This window comes from Ascidiella aspersa, chromosome 3, assembly GCF_963924565.1.
Source record: "Ascidiella aspersa chromosome 3, kaAscAspe10.2, whole genome shotgun sequence".
Taxonomy (NCBI): domain Eukaryota; kingdom Metazoa; phylum Chordata; class Ascidiacea; order Phlebobranchia; family Ascidiidae; genus Ascidiella; species Ascidiella aspersa.
In genome coordinates, this window is record NC_139449.1 from 22,678,008 (window position 1) to 22,697,148 (window position 19,141).

General features: G+C 37.0%; 1 protein-coding gene across 2 annotated transcripts; it reads left to right on the forward strand.

The window, feature by feature from the left end:
* Positions 1-2,678: 2,678 nt before the first annotated feature.
* Positions 2,679-14,752, forward strand: LOC146160904 (calcium-activated chloride channel regulator 1-like). Of its 2 annotated transcripts, XM_083384086.1 has the most exons (20): positions 2,679-2,867; positions 3,208-3,345; positions 4,414-4,564; positions 4,715-4,829; positions 5,033-5,216; positions 5,816-6,067; positions 6,977-7,198; positions 7,405-7,515; positions 7,956-8,135; positions 8,765-8,888; positions 8,952-9,091; positions 9,287-9,448; positions 10,354-10,456; positions 10,652-10,731; positions 10,807-10,900; positions 11,201-11,333; positions 11,406-11,548; positions 11,802-11,988; positions 12,750-12,961; positions 13,895-14,752. In XM_083384086.1, exons 1-20 carry the CDS (start codon positions 2,688-2,690, stop codon positions 14,182-14,184), a joined length of 3,201 nt encoding a protein of 1,066 aa, XP_083240212.1. In that variant the 5' UTR covers positions 2,679-2,687; the 3' UTR covers positions 14,185-14,752. The 2 variants fall into 2 exon arrangements, with proteins under 2 accessions (XP_083240212.1, XP_083240213.1); XM_083384087.1 differs by lacking the exons at positions 2,679-2,867; positions 3,208-3,345 and adding an exon at positions 3,804-3,892.
* Positions 14,753-19,141: the final 4,389 nt, after the last annotated feature.

The window sequence follows — 19,141 nt, forward strand, 5'->3', positions numbered from 1 at the left end:
TGCTGTACAAGTTTAAGGTTTACCAGCACAAAAAGTAAAGGATATCTGAATTAAACGTTTGTGACATACTAGTTAGAGCAAAATATGGTTGCAGCGATGCCTTGAAGCAATTTCAAAAGCCAGCAACTGAATGTTTGTGGTGCGAGTCAAAAACCAAAGCACACCGCGGGCCACATATTTTGGTTTCGCGGGCCGCATCTGGAAGAGTAACTTATGCTACTTAACGAGTGAACGTATTGGACTACGATCATATTTGCTTAAAAAGTCAGAGTTTGAACAGTTGAAAAACTGTACGAAATTTTCACCTGATCCGTTAGAAATTAGTGCAGTTCTAAGCAAAAAGGTCTACGGCAAGTAGGTTATCCAAAGGATAAAAAAATCTGACTTTTAGACCCCGAGTTTGGTCTTTTTCCCAGCGTTCAAATTAAATGAATTTACATATTATTTGGGTTAGGATTCGGGTTAGCGTTTTGAGTTTACCTAAAAGTTCAATTAGTGCAGGGGTCGGCAACACATGGCACGCGTGACAAAAGTGGCACGCGAGTTGATTTTTCAGGGCATGCCAAATGACTTAACGCGCTCGCTATATCACCTTAAAAAAATGCAACCATTACATCACTATCACGTCATTAACATTATTATTACATGACTAACACTAGCGCTAACTAAACTGTTGCGCACATTTCTAGTTCGATCTACAGTGTTTGTGTCACAAATTAGTGTCTTAAATCTTGTATTTAATATTATTCTTTTGTGGGCGTTATACTTGTTGTCGTCTACGACTAACCGTTTGTATTAAGTCGCAATGCCCTAAAATTGGCGCGATGTTTACTGCGGTAAAGCAGGGCATTCTACATTAAAGTACGCACGTGTGTTTTGGTGTGCATGAGAAGCCTAGCTTAAAGCGAAACTGTTAGTTAACACTTCTAGGTAGGTACGGGCTGAAAAACGTTGAAGTGTATTCCAAAATAGCGGGCACAGTATTGTGTTCGTGACAGTTTGTTTTTTTCAGCAGGGTTAAGGTATCTTTACAGAATTTAACTTATGAAATTAGGTTTAATGGCGTCTCCCAAGATACGTAATTTAGATGTCAGATCATAGCAGGGTTGCGGAGTCGGACTCGGGACTCGAGTAAGACTATAGGTAAAACTACCCCAGCCCGACATGTGCGCATGCGCTTAACCAAATTTCGAAACTATTTTCCATGAGCCCTACGAAGGATTGTGGCCCTGGTTGCCAGTACAAAACCAAACATAGAAAAATGTTTGGCACGCGAGTTGTTGATATTTTGAAATTATTCATAATTTGGCAGACTGTATACGAAAGGTTGCCGACCCCTGAATTAGTGCATTGCCACGACCCCAAAGTCTAAAAGTCAGACATTTATGCCCATGGATGCCTTAATTGTCGTAGACCTTCTTACTTCGAACTACACTAATTTCTAACAGATCTGGTGGAATTTTGGCTATCGCTTCTTAACATTCATAAATACTGAAATCTCAATGAAAAAGCGATTTTAATCCTTGTTCGTATCCCCACAACATACCTTTACGGGCAAAGATTTTCTGCTCTTGTTGAAATTAAAACCAAAAATAATTCTAAAAGAAAATTCTATGTTTATAATTCTATGCTTACACAACTGACTGAAAAAGATTCAACAGCAACGCTTGCATTAAATGCCTGAAATTTTGTAATTGTATAAAGATCTTCTACGGATTTTTTATACCTGCAGTATCCTTATTCCGATTAGGATTAGTACAGATTCGGTGTATTGCGTGGACTGGGGTGTATGAGTTTTGAGTAAACGTAAAAAGGGTGTACCATTCCGAAAAAGGTTGACAAGCACTGATATAGACCTGTCCTTAACTTGCATTAATGCGAAATTGTACTTCTTACTTTTCAAACGTACCACCTAACGTTCAGTTAAAATGTGCGTTTTTCTGAATTTTTTTTATTCAGACGTAGGCTCGATGTACCTTGGATAACACAAAATACGGAATACATGATATAATAATATTTATAAAAATGATTTTAGCAAAACTTTCTTTGATCCAAACTGAATGACTCTTTCATTTCGTGGGGCCCATAGCTCTAATCGAAAAGACTACTTTTTATGTTAATTTTGTACCGTACTGAAAATACATTATTTTTGTACCGGTAACATTCAGTCACATGAATATATTGCTAACTGTAAAACTTCACTAAAACGGAATAAAACACGAAATATTTACATGGACAAAGTTTAAACAAAAAAGTTTCGGAAAAAGCTATATTGTTTGCTAACCCCGGATCCGCCTTGCTATCCACAGCAAGCAGTGCGTATTGCTAAAAATAATTACACAAAGAGTGCAGAGCTTTTTTCTTTTTATTGCGAAAAGAACGACAAATCCCAATAAAAAGCTATTGGTCTTCCGGCACAAGCTTAAAAAGGTAAGAGCCAATTAAAAGAAATTTTTATGAAGGTGCAAATCATAGCGTGATGTTTGTTTGGGCAATTAGACATTGTATTAGAATATATTCGATGGTTCATGAATTATAAGCCATCGCTAGGATTTGAAATGTGAATTGTTCTGTTTATTAAAAAAAATGCTTTAGCCTATATGTATTGGTTCGACTTTGATCGGACCAATTTTGCCTCTACTATAGGCTACTTCGTGATTCTTTTTGTTCGCAGGGCACATACAACCATGTTCGACAACAAACGTTTAGTTTATCTGACTTTACTGTTTTGTTTTCTATTTCCTTGGAAAAGAGTAGCGGAAGCATCAGCTGATTCTGTTATTCTTGAAGACAACGCCTACCGTGGTATTGTAATAGCTATTAATCCTGCGATTCCCGAAAACTTTACTCTGCTTAATGAACTAAGGGTAAGCGACAAATTGCGCAAAGCATTTATTTTTTAAAGCAGCAAAGCAGTTTTGACGAAGTAAGTGTTAGTAAAGACAAGCTTTTCAAAGGTAAAATAAATCAGTGTACCGTAAGCTATATCACTTCTGTAGACATTTATTAAGCTTACGGAATTTTAAGTCACTGTAAACTAAGGTGAACTCTGTAGCATTTCAGTCGGTTTCTTTAGGTTGTGAATATATTTAAAAAAGTAATATTTATTGGGCAATTCCCCTTTTAAACAGTTTCTATTATAACTTGCTGTTTTGAAATAATGTTAAAAATAAGTGGTTTGTTAACAATGATCTGTTTTACACTCAGGCTCTATGGACAGAAGCTTCGTCGGTTTTGTTTAAGGCCACCAAAAAACGGGCATACTTTGCTCAAATCACCTTTTTGGTGCCAAAAAGTTGGAATCTTACGACATCTGAGAGAGCGGTTCAGGAAACCTATGACCAGGTTTAATAGTAGGCATTCGACGCAATATTTTCCTGCCAAAGCCAATTGCTCAGTGACGAACTTTCGATTTGAAAAGCTAGTACCTCATTCGTGCTTTATATCACGTTTGCTTTTGCCGAGTTTGAATTTATTTTACTTACACAAACCGCTGTACAAGCCCACTAAGTCATACCACTAGTAGACGAATGGTTCTTTGCGCCTGATAATAGAAAATAATGTAAATAATTGAAAATATATTTTTTTTAATTCGGTAACATGGAATGTTGTTTAAAGCAACTCAGTAAACATAAAAGCATCATGGGGTAATACTTTTAAAACTCATTTTTTACTATTAATTCGGGAAAAATGGGGGTTAAGCCTGCTGTATGTTCATTTCTTCTGTTAAATTGCTATATCCCACTGCCCATTTTAATTGGAATAATAGTATCCTGGTGGTATTGTTTAAGGCCACCAAAAACGGGCATACTTTGCTCAAATCTCCTTTTTGTTGCCAAAAAGTTGGAATCTTACGACATCTGAGAGAGCGGTTCAGGAAACCTATGATCAGGTTCAACAGTAGGCTTTCGACCAAATAGTTTCCTGCCAAAGCCAATTGCTCAGTGACGAACTTTCGATTTGAAAAGCTAGTACCTCATTCGTGTTTTATATCACGTTTGCTTTTGCCGAGTTTGTATTTATTTTACTTACACAAACCGCTGTACAAGCCCACTAAGTCATACCACTAGTAGACGAATGGTTCTTTGCGCCTGATAATAGAAAATAATGTAAATAATTGAAAATATATTTTTTTTAATTCTGTAACATGGAATGTTGTTTAAAGCAACTCAGTAAACATAAAAGCATCATGGGGTAATACTTTTAAAACTCAGTTTTTACTATTAATTTGGGGAAAATGGGGGGTTAAGCCTGCTGTATGTTCATTTCTTCTGTTAAATTGCTATAGCCTACTGCCCAATTTAATTGGAATAATAGTATCCTGGTGGAATATCTACCTGTGAAGCTACTATAGGGTAGGCCTATACCTGGTTTGCAATTATTATTTTCTTAAAGCGGTCCATTGTTTACCAGGCGGATGTTTTGGTGACGTTGCCAGATCCCGTTCATCGCAACGGGCCTTACACAGTACAGACCGGGCAATGTGGTGACCCAGGCACTCACATCTTTCTCACCCCGGAGTACATCGTCAATGAAGCGTTCGTCGAAGATTTTGGACCTAAAGGTAGAGATTTGACAATTGGTTTTAAATGTAGTCCAATTGGACACATATATATAGTTTTGAGATAAACCTTTCAGGCTCTGTTGTACATTAACTTTGCATGATGTTCAGTACAACCTAATGTGCGTGTGTTCACCGCCAATTGGTTCTTAGGCAAAACGATCGTCCACGAGTGGGCTCATTTGCGATGGGGAGTTTTCGATGAAGTTTCTCGAAACCCAAATGACATGTTCTATTTGGGTAGCAGAGGAAAAGTGGAAGCAACTCGGTAACATCGCATACTGTCTCCTTTAGTTTGTATTTTCTTGAAAAATAATAATTAAAGGTTAGGTGGTCTGATTCAAATTAATTGTTTATGATGAATTTTTTAATGCAAATTCGTGTTTTCTGTAGTAATTTGTATGACGTTTATTAAGCCATTAGGAAAAATGTTCATAAATGTGGACCCATTTACGTCTTTTCTATATATAGATGTCCGTTAGCACTAGAAGGCGAGAATTTGCAAGTAGATTTTTCCGATGGATCTGTTGAGGAATGTGAGTATAACAGCGAAACTGGACTTCCAATGAATGCCACCAAATGCCAGTTTATACCTTACTACGACGAAACGCCAGGACTGACTACTTCCCTGATGTCCCACCATAATTTGGAATATGTGGGTATATGTTGTTTAAAAAGGAATAGCAAAATATTAAAAGGCTATTTAGCACGACTAAACACAGTTATAAAATATAGATGTCATAATATATTCGGTATAGAAGGACAAAGGCGTTATCTATATTTAGTTGTACGTTATTGATTAAATTATAAATACTCTATAACAGTGGTTCTAAACCTTTGTTGGCTTGCGGCACCCTACAGAAATTAAAAATAGTTCGCAGCACCCTTGCTCGTATTGGTGCTGAGGCTAACTGTAAGTTTACAATAAAGGATGTTGAAACAGCACATTAACTGTGCAGCGAGGTTGAAAATACCTTTTTATTTTTGGCACTTTTATTGTACACACAAAAATTGTATCAATAAGCTTACCAATAGAGCAACAAAATGAAATCCTATAGAATTTTAAATATCTCTCGGCAGTCTTTAGCGTTAAAACGAAGAAGAACGCGACCAAAAACCTCAAATCCGATTTGATAGCAGCAGCTTTATGTTTTAAAATAACTTGTTCCACTAAAATATAACAAAACACCCGCAAACCGAAATCCATGCCTTTATTTGGTGCACTGTAAGAAAGTCGACCGCAACTTTTATCAGGTGAACTTCTTCTGCCACAACAACGGCAGCGACCCGCTGAACGTGCATAACACCGAGGCTCCGAACGACCAGAACCGACTGTGCAGTCAGCGCAGCACTTGGGAAGTGATCCTCGACTCGGAGGACTTTGCCAACGACAAGAACCCCCCTAACCCGAACATCAACGTCCTGGAGCCTGTGTTTCGAGTCGTGAAGCCTTTCGATTTCCGTAGATTTGTCCTGGTCCTGGATGTTTCCGGTAGCATGAGAGGGGTCAGTAGCACGAGCTGTAGTTTTTTAATTTTCTGGTCCCTCAACATGTGACGTTTTTTGGTCCCTTAACATGTCCCACACGTAATATACGGTAAATTGCTTCTTAACAAACTTTTTAATATTATTTAGTTTAGATTAAAATTGTGACAAACTCCATGGTTAATTGGTTATTTTAGTGGAAAACTATGATGATAAAAGGTCGTTCACGTTAGATTTCACAAACTTTTTTTTTCTTTTGTGAAGTTAAAAGGGTCGTATATCAACTTTACCTGAAAAGAAAGGCATATGTAGAGCAGACTTATATTGAAGTGACTTTAAAATGTAATATTACAGTTGCAATTTTAAACCATAACAAAATATTTTGCTTTGAGCCGTAAACATATATGCGTGTTTATTTGCTATATAATTGAATCTCACAAACTTTCTCTTTTATTATTATTAGATATAATTGCGTGCTAATAAAAAACAAAATCAGAAAAAAAAAATCTATGCGTTTTTTTGTGTTTTTTTCAACAGTGTACAATAATTATTAAAACTTGGTGCTAACAACGTAAAATGAAATCATTACCACACACATTTCGGGAAAAATATCCTTCGGTAGCAATTAACACTTATATATCAGTATTACCTTGTTTAATATAGTTCAAAAGCAGGGGCTGACTATTGAATTCGAACTAACCAACCACGCGAAGCAAAACAACTGCAATGGGCGTTAACTTGTTAATGATCTGTATACGAAAGACAACAAATAGTTTGGTTTTTGAAGATAATGATTTTGATAGTACCGATACAAATGTTTTTGAAGATAATTTGCTGAAAAAAATAAACTGAAATTCGGCATCAAGCCTCACCTTACTAATCGGCAACCAGCCTTTCGGTGTTTTATATAGTTGAACCTCTTTTGGGCAGGACCGGATGGTTCAGATGCGTCAGGTGGTGGGCACCTTTTTGCGCCAATTTATTGCCGCAGGAGATCACGTCGGTATCGTACAGTTCTCCCACATGGCGAGGGTCCGCTCCGAACTGACCAGGGTAGAAACGAACGACGATCGGGAAGCGCTAATCGCTAAGGTGCCGAAGAGGGCCGGCGGCGCAACCTGCATTGGCTGCGGCATAATCTCGGCCCTGAAGGTAACTCGGTCCTTTCACAAATACGAGCTGCCCGGGTTGTACTTGTATGGGAAATGAGTCGACTGTATAGTCGTGACAAAATGATTATAAAATGTACATGCAAAACAATTAACAATTAAATGTGAAAAAAAATCCTAAAAACAATTAAATACTATTTACGATCATGTTGGATGACAAGGCCACTGTTTTATTTTCTATATATTTAGGTTATGGAAAATTCCTCGCCCGACTCCTGTGGAGAAATCATAGTGTTCACCGACGGAGAGGAAACAAGGAAGCCGAAAGTTAAAAGTGTAGCTGAAAGAGTTCTAAAAAAGGTAGAAAACCCTGAGTTTGCTTAAAAAATGTGATAACCCTAAGCTTTGTTGTGTGCAATTTTTCGCTGTAATAACATATCGAGTCAGTTTCAAAATCGAAAAATATCGCTTTGAAACATCCAAGAAACTTGTAAACTACCAAACTACTCTTTGTAAAACCTTCATTTCGTTTTGTGACCATGTACTTTAAAGAAAAACGATAATCCCTGAGCAAACTCATTTGTGATTTTCCAGAAAACGTGTTTTATTTTAAGGTTTTGAGTTTTCTGGAAGACTCTGCCAACATTCATCCAAAAATGCAAATCACCCTATATGTAATTTATATATAGTAATTAATGCTCGTCGGGAAAAGCTGCCAATCCCATGTTGTTTGAACTTAATTATGTCCTTAAAGTGTTGTAAATTATGTCCTTAAAGTGTTGCCTAACTTGTTCCCGAAGAAATGCAAAATGAACACCATCTTTTTCACCACCAATGGCAACGCTGATTTGCAAAACCTTGTCAAGATGAGCGGTGGTCGATGGTTTTTCGGCAATGTCAACGACCTGACGCCGATGATAGGCGCGTTTCGTCGACTCGCGCATGCCAACGATGGCGATGCGACTCAGGAAACCTCCGAGGTACAACTATGCGTTTAATTATTATGAATGTCCGTAATTAGTTGATTGTGAAAACTAGGTATTTTGTTTCTAAACCGGTACCCGATATTTTGGGCAAACTTTACAGACTTTCGTAACTAAGCAAGTTTGACAGCAAATTTTTTATAGGGTGCGGTATTACCCAAACTTTGCTTTAGCATTTCAAATTTCAGTTACTTTTATAGTTGCTAACTTACAATCTTCCTAAACAATAAATATTTTAAAGGAGACGGAGCGCAAACCTAAAAATGCCGATATGAGTTTGGTGTCGTTTCGATATTTATACAACCCTATAGTTTTGAAAAAGTACCTATACCCGAAACTACCAGTTGTCATCGGTAATCTAGGACAATAAAAAAATCGAAAAACTTGGCGTTTAATTGCGATTATTTCGACAACGTGAAAAAAGAGCCCCTACTGCGGGTTAATTGTCGTAAAAAGTATAAATTCGATACGCCTGCAAAATCTGCGCCAAATTTTTCGCGAATTTACTTTCTTGGCATATTCATTTTACTGACATTTTTTTATTTTCTACAGATTTTAAGATAATGTTGCAAAAAAACGACAACAGATCATGTTATATCTTTTTTTATTCTTCCGGCCTTTGCAAGATCTTTAGCAATTCGACCACCGTGAATCCCGACAAAAGTGTGGTGGGTGACGTCATCATTGATGCAACCATCGGGAACGAAACAATATTCTCCTTCACGTGGTCGTCTGGCGACGTTCCTCTTGGTAAAGTTTAATTTCTTGTAATCCGTTTCAAATGTTTAAGAAATTAAATCCAAATATCTTCAGACATCCTCATCACCGCCCCGAGTCGCTGTGTATTCGCCACAAATCCGCAGATTGCTGAAAAAACTTGTACAGGACATCCACTTGCTTCCGTCAACGTTCAAGACAAAACCGTAATCTTCCGTATTCCGGAAACTGCCTTGGTAATTTTTTCGAAACTTGTTTCGATGTGTTCCTTATTTGACTAAAATACCTTTCCCTGTTGATAGAGCAATAAGGCAAAATACTACCCAAACTAAAATACACTTTATTTACTTGATTATTTTTACAATTATGCTATTTTGCAAATCGAAAAATGATAGAAATGTTAGCTTTTCGATTTTCATTTGCATTTTCAGCCAGGTGTTTGGAGGTACGAGGTATCAGTAGCAACTGAACAAACGGTTTCCATTACCGTGTCCTCGAAACTCAAGAACTCGTCTGCGCCCCCGATTGTGGTGAAAAGCGGCATGTCAAAAAGAGACGTCAAAAGGGCGGAATGCACAGTCGTGTGGGCCAGGGTATATTGAGGGATCACACAATGAGACATAAAAAGCTACAGCAGAAAAATCTATAAAAACGTAGTATTAAATCCAACGACATATACAGCCAAATACGCAGTAATATCCAGTTCATCATAAGATTAAAATCGTCAGAATAATTATGTCGGAATTAGTGCTAAATTCATCGGAATATGACCCAAATTCATCGCAATAATTCATAAATTTATCGGAATACGTCCTAAATTCATCGAAATAAGTCCTAAATTCATCGGAATAAGGTCTGAATTCATCGGAACAATGCCTTAATGGCTAAAATAACTCCCAAACCTGTGGGTAGAGGGTATGTTACAATCGGGGGCCATTGATCTGGTATCGGCAGTTTTGGTGACTACGTTTGGGCGCCCTACTCTGACCTTGCACCGGATTTTCGGTTCTGTTTGGGGTTATTGGTGAGAAATGGTAGGGGTTAGAAAATGGGTTAGTGTTGAAATTATTTGGGAGTTAGTGATGTACTTATGGGGTGTGGTTTGGGGTTAGTTAAGTGTTGCTTAGGCCTGATTCTGACCTTTATTTAGGACTCATTCCGATCTAGACGGTACTTATACCATTATGTACTAGTCCTATTTTTGCATTATTCTGAATTGTGTTTTATTCCGACGGAGGTGTTGTTCTTATCTCGGTCTTATGGCTGGAGTCCTATATTGAGTTATATGTATATAGTCGTATAGCGCTTTCAATTTTTTTTGGCTTTTGTCTGTCACACAACGGTTTTGTTAGTACTGTATACACAGGTGACAACTAAATATATGTTTATGCTGAGTATACTTTTTACCCAGCACAAAACAAAATTTACAACAACCACGAAATCATGAAATGACAAAACATGAATTCGACTTTAGCACTTATTAGTCGCATCGTTTTAGATTACCGTTGGAGGAGTACCTTTAACTGGGGCAAAGGTCGTCGCTCAAATCGAGAAGCCAGATCGCTCGAAGGATTATGTCGAGTTGTTTGACAAGGGAGCAGGTGAGCCGTTTTCCTACAGTTTCATTGATCGAAAATTTCTTTTATTTATTAGACAACATGAATGTAATTGACACACAAGATTTATTGATTCGTGTAATCTTAGTTTCGAATAAACTAGACTATTGATTATTATGCTCGCTGAACGTAGCGCCTAAAATAGCGATTAAAGGACTTCTATTTTTTCGAATATCCTAGCTCCTGACTCCAAAAAAAATGACGGAATTTATTCAAGATGTTTCCAGGGTTACACTGTTCGAGGCAGATACAGCTTAAGGGTATGTCTCTAATGGTTGCTGCTTTAAGTTGTGCTGTACAAATTTAATTGAATGTTCTTACATATGAACACACAGGTGTCGGTGAAAGGTCAAGGAGGAAATATTGGCATAAGTCAAAAGTCAGTGGATTCACATGCTACCTTTAACCCTGGTTACATTTATAGAAACGGTAATTCATAGCAGTCTAGTTGCGATTTTGTTGATAAATACTTCATAATAAACATACATTTCCATTTAAAAAATGCCAATTTTCTATTTTTTATTTATTTTTAAAAGAAATTGAAATCCAAAACTTAAATCCCACACTAACAACTAAACCCGTATGGTAAATTGTGACTATACTCGAGGAAGAATCAACCGTAACCTATCTTTCTGCCAATTTAGGTCAAGTTAATCTTCTAGCAGGCTCGCATCACGGCTATAACTACTTTCTAACTAACCGAATAAAATATTGTATGACGTTTGGCAGGAAGCGTAACCTTAAATAAAAATGGCGAGCGAAACCGTCCACTGCCACCGAAAGAAGAAAAAGATACCGTTGACTTATCATCGATTGGAGATTTTACTAGAATTGTTACAAGTGAAGGATTTTCGTTCGACGGGTGAGAACTATTTCAAACGACCGACGTGTGTGTATCATAAGGGTCTTAAATTATGATTGTTCCGCCACTTAGGTTAATCGTGAATGAAGACGTTGATGAAACGCCCCCCAGTCAGGTTTCCGACTTGGAAGTTCAACAGAAAAATTTAAGCGACCCCATGTCAGGAGTAACCTTATTATTTTCGGCGCCAGGAAATGACTATGATTCGGGCACAGGTCAGTTTTTGCGATTAAAAGAAATAACAAATTTGTTGTTAAAATTAAAATACTAACACCCTATTTTCTTAATTTACCACTATAAATAATGCAGGTTTTAGTTTCCTTCGCTTGTCTGTGAACTTGTGTTCGTGTGCAACATCGCCATTAGTGCACAACAAAACTTAACTTTGTTTTAGTCAAATATAATGCAAGTATCTAGCAACCCCTTTATTAAATTTTGGGCTTAGGCTAAAAACTTTTTATCTTGTAGTGATGTCCTACGAAGTGCGATATTCGGTGGGCAACCGAGTTCCCTTAGCAACTAACTTTACGTCGGGAGATGCCGTAACTGACCTAGAAGTGACTAACGGTTCTCTTAGCAACCCTAAAGAGGCCGGAGAGGCCGAGGTACTACAGATTGTTACGCCAGACCTTCCGGAAAATCAAGAGGTTATCAGGTGAGCGTATAAGCTTCTTAAAATAGGTTGTTTGTCGTTGTTGTTGTTTTTTACTGTACAGACTTGGCGGTATAGTCAGAGCGTAATTAAAACGCGTTACAGTCATTTAGAAATACATAACATTCATTGGAGTGCATGTTGCACATTTGCAACAAGTCGATATTAATAAAAAAAAATCAAACACGTATTGTATAGTCTACTCTGAAACATTTATATACACATTGTCTAATCTAGATTCTGTGATTGAGCCTTTGTCCAGAAGGGCTTTATCACAGAATATATACAATGTGTATTTGAATGTCCAGTTGCTGAAAACGGACTGTTCATCCTTTTTAAATGAGGTGGTATGCACGAACAGGATGCAGCACGCAACGATGCCACGGTCGTTTGTTTGGCCAGCTCCCACTAAGTCTTTGTAGCTCAGTCGGAAGGGCGAGGGTCCCGGTGTGTCCAGGGGTTGTGAAGGCGAACTTCACCGCAGACGATAATTGTTTTTAGTTTACTAAAGGACTATAGTTGTTTTTAGTTTAAATAAAAATTGGTTCCTTGGTAAAAATGCCTTAATTTATTAACCACTTAAAGTGTCAGGGATTCCTAAACTAAGGTCCGTTAACCACTTGGGGCACGTGGTTATTTGTTTTTTAACCAGTTTCGTGTCGTAAAATTGATAAAATTCAGCTTTTAAAAAGGTTGATGCCCCCGCTACAAGTCGTTCTATGTCAAAAAGTATTTGCTTTCAATGGTTCTGTTTTTTGCTGCAGAATAGGATTCGCTGTTCGCGCAACAGACGAAGCTGGTAATATCGGTAAACCGTCAAACATCGTAGTATTGAATTTATATGTCGCCCCACCAGCAGTACCAACTCTACCACCTGAAGTACAGCTTCCAACTACTACTACTGCTGCTAGTACTACAACCGCTGCTTCAGTGTCATCGACCGTTTTAAACAAACCGAAGCACGTAACACCAAGGCGTAAGTAACAATTTTCGAAAAACTTTAGGTTATAACCTACTGCATACCTCTTACCGCAAACGAGATTTTTTTAATTTGGGAAGTGGGCGAGATGAACGCGAAAATACAAATATAAGTTTGGCGCACAGCTACAGTTTGAAGCGACAAAATAACTCAGCTGTACTTTACCTATAGAAAATTTGCTTATAGTATTTTCGCCATAGTATATTGGATAAAGCAGTGCTTTTTAACCTTTAAAATTTTTATCCGCATTTCTTTATTTCGGAGAATTTTCATTCGCACGAAACAAGCACAGTAAGTTTGAAACCTTTAGATTTATTTGTGAAATTACAATGAAAGGTTTGTGTATTAAAACCGTGTGGCTAAGCCTTGACTGATATAAAATAAATAGCGTAAGCTGCAATGAGCCACTATACGAGACTATATTACTGTACCTGTAACGCATAAGTGGGCGCACCAGCTTTTTTGATTACTGTATTACATATAATAAAAAATAATAATATGCATCACTTTCATCCGCACAACGTTTTTCATCTGCATTACAATTTTTTTCATCCGCACAAGTGCGTACCATGCCACGGGTTGAAAGCACTGGGACAAAGTATGAGGTTGACTGTAACATATATCTCACTGAGCTATTTAACACCTGGGCAAGAAAATATCAACGTTCAACCGGTCCTAAAAATTGTTTGCTTGGATAAAAAAGCGATAGTTAACTTTTGTTGCAAAACGTGAACCAATATTCGTTTTGCTATGCAAGTCACGATTTTTTCAGAATAACTGAAAACGTGCGTTTTCTGTAAATAAAGCAGGTCTCACTCTAAATGTGCACAGATCAATAAAAAACGCGTTAACTATCTTCATGCCGCTTTGATTGTCTTGACGTTAAGGTAAGCTGGGAAAAAATACGTTCATTCGTGTCTTTCGTTTCAGTGATTATGAGGCAAACAGTTCGCTGCTCTTATCTGTACACGACTGCCTACTTGGCAGCGTATAGGACGGCTTGTCGCTATGACTCATACTACGCCCAGTCTGCCGGATGCTTAAGTGCCATACAGGCTCTTCGCAGGACCGCACCTAATTACAAAGGGTTGTGCAACGACGTCGACTACATGTCAGCTTGCAAGAAAGCTTACAGTATGGCATGTGAAAACAGGTTTTGCATCACTTGCAACCAGCCGTATTACAGGCAGCGCTTGTCACTTTATAGTCAAGTCGGATAATTTTTGAATAGTTGTCGTATCTTAAGCACAAAACATTTTGTCGAAAAACTTAAATGTACAATTCTGTTAACAATAATTCCATCGACTTATAAAACGCATGTGTAATTTGTTCATCTCGGAATAGCGTCATTATCATAATAAAAGTCTGTTAAATATGTACTTTTGAAGTTTCTTAGTATTAACGACATTATTTTAATTGCCAAAGGGCTTGGTAGTGTACCGATTTCTGTATAACGAACATTCTAACTAGACTACTATGAAAACTCGAAATAAGGCGTATGAAGCAACACTATCTACATCGAAATCATCTATTATTTATTTTACAACTAGTTTTATACTATTTTGAATTTCTATCAACGACCGAACCAATTACAGACACGCTCTAATTACATTCGCAAGTTATGCAAGGAAATAGAAATGCACATAATAATTTAGTGGCCTAATTAAGTGGACTTTAAACTAGTTAAACTGCAGCTTTGATATTATAGTACAGGTTACAATGGAATTATACGGTACCCTAACAACAACAAACTCAAGCAGGGATATTAAGCAAAAAAAGACTATTGGGTGCATCAGTAGGCCTTAATTGCCACTAAATAAGAGCAATGTCGCTTACAGGTTAACGAAAAAGTAATAATCACGTCCTGACAATTATATTAGCAGAACTGACGATGCTTTTTGCGTAACTATAGTATTCTGCTTTTGTTGAATAAAGTTGTTTTTGGTTCTCTTTAACAACCTTTGTGGTTTTGCTTGAATCCTGACAATTAGTAGTAGACAGACTTTATAGGCTGTTATTCTAGGCCAGTGCTTCGCAGCCGGTGTGCCGCGTGATCATGCTAGGTGTGCCGTGACGTCTCTGCAGGTGGGGGTACTTTTTAATAAGCAGTTGAATTAACGGGAAAGAATTATCTCTTATCAATACATATATTTTGCTATAAAACAGGTGTATATTTCATGAACTTTTCATAGTATAAAAACATTTTAAAACCTATGTTTAATTACCTTCTATCGACAAAAATCAAATATCAAAATAGTTTTTTTTAACTGACTCAACTACGGGGAACTTCCAGGAGTATAAACATACAACAATTTTTTTTAATAAAATTGGAATATCTTTATTTAAGTTACGTAATGAGTGAAATACAGGCTGTAGAGTCGGAACTGGAATCGGTAGTCTGAGTAGGGTTACTCCGCAGCCCTGCTTAGAAATAATACATGAAGTATCGGACATTTCAATCAAAGCAATAGCAGGTTACCATGTAATACTTAAAAAGTGGCTTAAATAACCCAATTTTACTAAAAAGTATTTAATTCAACCTTACTTAGCATATCATTTGTCTAAATCACTTTAGTTAAATCAAGTGTTTTTAAATAAGTTGAGTTGTAATAAACCTGAAAAAAAACTAGAAAGTTACATGATCGCCTAAAACTTACTATTTACAGATTTTTTTAAGTGTAGGACACCATGACCGCAAATAGCAATACATCTAGTGAACATAAATCCTATGCTAAAGAGTTTAAATCCTGACCACCACAAAGATATCAAAAGACGTGATAATAATATTCCGTGATTTAACTTGAATGTACAAAAACATCAATTTGGTGCCTAGACACGATTGTTTACATTTTTTTATTTTGAAAATTTTTAGAACACCTCACGATTTTGTGTGTCACTCTGACCTTTTTGATCTTACAAAACAAGTACAAAAAACAAAAAGTACAAATAAAATGGTAGAAGGACTTTACTTTAGAAAATAATTTTCGCCTTGTTAAAAATTAATTTTACGCTGGCTGCGCGGTAAGTGGCAAACATAGCTAAAAATAAGAAAAAAAGGAACAACATTAAAACTGTAAATTTTTCACTTAAGGATAAAAAAACATTGATTTCTATGAAACTTTCATAGAGATTAATGATAAAAAATAGAAATAAAACGAAATAATAGTTTAGTCACAAAGTATTTCAAATTTTGTTTCGCGTATGATATAGACCAGTGCTTTTCAACTGGGTGTATCGTACACCCCAGGGTTTACCATAAATTTTTTAAGAGTGTACCACTTTGATGGGGTGTACAGGGCTGTACCAGATAACGCATGACATAGGCCGATGAATAGCTATTTGATGGGAGTTGTGTTACATTACTGACCATTGTGAGGTATTATTCCTATTATCTTATATTAAGTGCGACCAGGTTGACCTGCAGCTGCAGTAACCTGTTGTTTTGACTTAACTTCATGGCTATTCGACTTAAACGACGTAAACGATGTACGCATTTGCAGTTATTGCTGTACACGTTTAAGGTTTACCTGCACAAAAAAGTAACTTCAGGATATCTGAATTAAACGTTTGTGAAATGCTAGTTAGAGCAAAACATGGTTGCAACCATGCCCTGAAGCAATTTCAAAAGCCTGCAACTGAATTGGTGCGTGGTGCGGGTCAAAAACCTGTGGTGCGGGTCAAAAACCAAAGCACACCGCGCGCCACATATTTTGGTTTCGAGGGCCGCATCTGGAAGAGTAACTTGGGCTACTTAACAAGTGAACGGATTGGACTACGATCATATTTGGTTCAAAAGTCAGTGTTTAAACAGTTTAAAAACTGTACTAAATTTTCACCTGATCCGTTAGAAATTAGTGCAGTGCTGAGCAAAAAGGTCTACGGCAATTAGGACATCCAAAGGATCAAAAAGTCTGACTTTTAAATCCCGAGATTGGCCTTTTTCCCAGCGTTCAAGTTAAATTAACGCACATGTTATTTGGGTTAGGATATGGGTTAGCGCTTGGGTTCAGGAAGGTCAAGTATTATTAATTCTATTTCACATTTCTTGTTATCTTTTGTAATTTTCAGCGAATATTTTCCATTTATGTATGCCGGGAGTTTACCTAAAGGTCCAATTAGTGCATTACCACGACCCCAAGGTCTAAACGTCAGACTTTTCTGCCCTTGGATGCCTTAATTGTCGTAGACCTTCTTGCTTAGAACTACACTAATTTCTATCAGATCGGGTGGAATTTTGGCTATTGCTTCTCAACATTCCTAAATACTGAAATCTCAGTGAAAAAGCGATTTTAATCCTTCGTATCCCCACGACATACCTTTACGAGCAAAGATTTTCTGCTCTTGTTGAAATTAAAGTCCAAAAGAAAATTCTAAAGATGTTAATAGGCTTGTAGGAGCACTCGAAACAAGGCTACAGCCTCGGTTCACACAACTGACTAAAAAAGATTCAACAGCAACGACCGCATTAAATGCCTGAAATTTTTTATTTGTATAAAGATATTCTACGGATTTTTATACTTGCAGTATCCTTATTCCGATTAGGATTAGTACAGATTCGGTGTATTGCGTGGACTGGGGTGTTTGAGTTTTGAGTAAACGTAAAAAGGGTGTACCATTTCGAAAAAGGTTGACAAGCACTGATATAGACCTGTCCTTAACTTGCATTAATGCGAAATTGTACTTCCTTACTTTTCAAACGTACCACCTAACGTTCAGTTAAAATGTGCGTTTTCTGATTTTGTTTTATTTAGATGTAGGTTCGATGTGAACCCTTGGATAAAACAAAATGCGGATTACGTGATATTTATAAAAATGATTTCAGCAAAACTTTCTTTGATCCAAACTGAATGACTCTTCCAATTCGTGTGTCCCATAGATTTAATCGAAAGGCTGCTTTTTGTGTTAATTTTGTACCGGTAACATTCAGTCACATGAATATATTGCTAACTAAAACTTCACTAAAACGGAAAAAATACGAAATGTTTACATGGACAAAGTAAAAAAAAATAGTTTTGAGAAAGGCTATATTGTTTGCTAACCCCGGATCCGCTTTGTTATCAGCAAGCAGTGTGTATTACTAAAAATAATTATACATAGAGTGCAGATCTTTTTTCTTTTTATTGCGAAAAGAACGGCAAATCCCAATAAAAAGCTATTGGTCTTCCGGCACAAGCTTAAAAAGGTAAGAGCCAATTAAAAGAAGTTTTTATGAAGGTGCAACTCATAGCGTGATGTTTGTTTGGGCAATTAGACATTGTATTAGAACAGGGGTGGTCAATTATTTTTAGCCGCGGGCCTCATGAGAAACCTAAAATATTGTGGCGGGCGGGTCAAATATAGGATCTAAAATACATAAAATATGACGTCATACTCTGACGGTGTAAAACAAATAATCAACCAATTTGTTATTACGTTTAGAGTTGTGTAAAAATGTGCAATTTAAGTCGGATTTAAAGAAGGTCACGAAACGTCACTTTAATTTCGATTTAGATGGTACGCGCAGCATTGCCGACTAAAAATGTATATTGCTTGATATATTAGCGTTTATTAAGTTGTGGGGCGCGTTGACCCAAAACTTAAGAATAAAATACGTGAAAATTTCGTACGAAAAACTTACATACGTTTTTTTTCCTTTTTAAAACTTTAAGTTACCGATGTGTTATAAAGTTTACCAAGCTTAAGCTAATATTTCTATATATTTTAAATATTACGCTAAGTTTGTTAAACTTTCGTTCGAGAAAGTGCCACTGAGGAAATGACGCTATTTGTCTGTAAAGTTGCCAAAAATCGCGTGGAACATACGAGCAATACAGAAGAGATTCGCGCGAAGCGCGAAAATGATTTCCGTTTTAGCATTTAGAACAGGCTAAAAATCGAATTTGGCGGGGTCTTGACAAGATCTGTCAACTTGCCCTGGTTTTCGCTTAACCTATATATTTTATTGAAAATAAGCCGCGGGCCGGATTAAACTGCTTGGCGGGCCGGATCCGGCCCGCGGGCCGTATGTTGCCCAGGTCTGTATTAGAATATATCCGATGGTTCATGATTTACAAGCCATCGCTAGGATTTAAAATCTGAATTCTTCTGTTTATTAAAAAAAAATGCTTTAGCCTATACCAATTTTGCCTCTACTATAGGCTACTTCGTGATTATTGCTGTTCGCAGGACACCTACAAC

What these genes read in the sequence shown, in the direction of transcription:
- LOC146160904 (XM_083384086.1), top strand. Translation starts at nt 2,688, where the DNA reads ATGTTCGACAACAAACGTTTAGTTTATCTGACTTTACTGTTTTGTTTT. An exon ending in GTATTCCGGAAACTGCCTTG is followed by an intron (nt 9,092 to 9,286) that starts GTAATTTTTTCG and finishes TTGCATTTTCAG; the next exon opens with CCAGGTGTTTGGAGGTACGA. An exon ending in GCACAGTCGTGTGGGCCAGG is followed by an intron (nt 9,449 to 10,353) that starts GTATATTGAGGG and finishes GCATCGTTTTAG; the next exon opens with ATTACCGTTGGAGGAGTACC.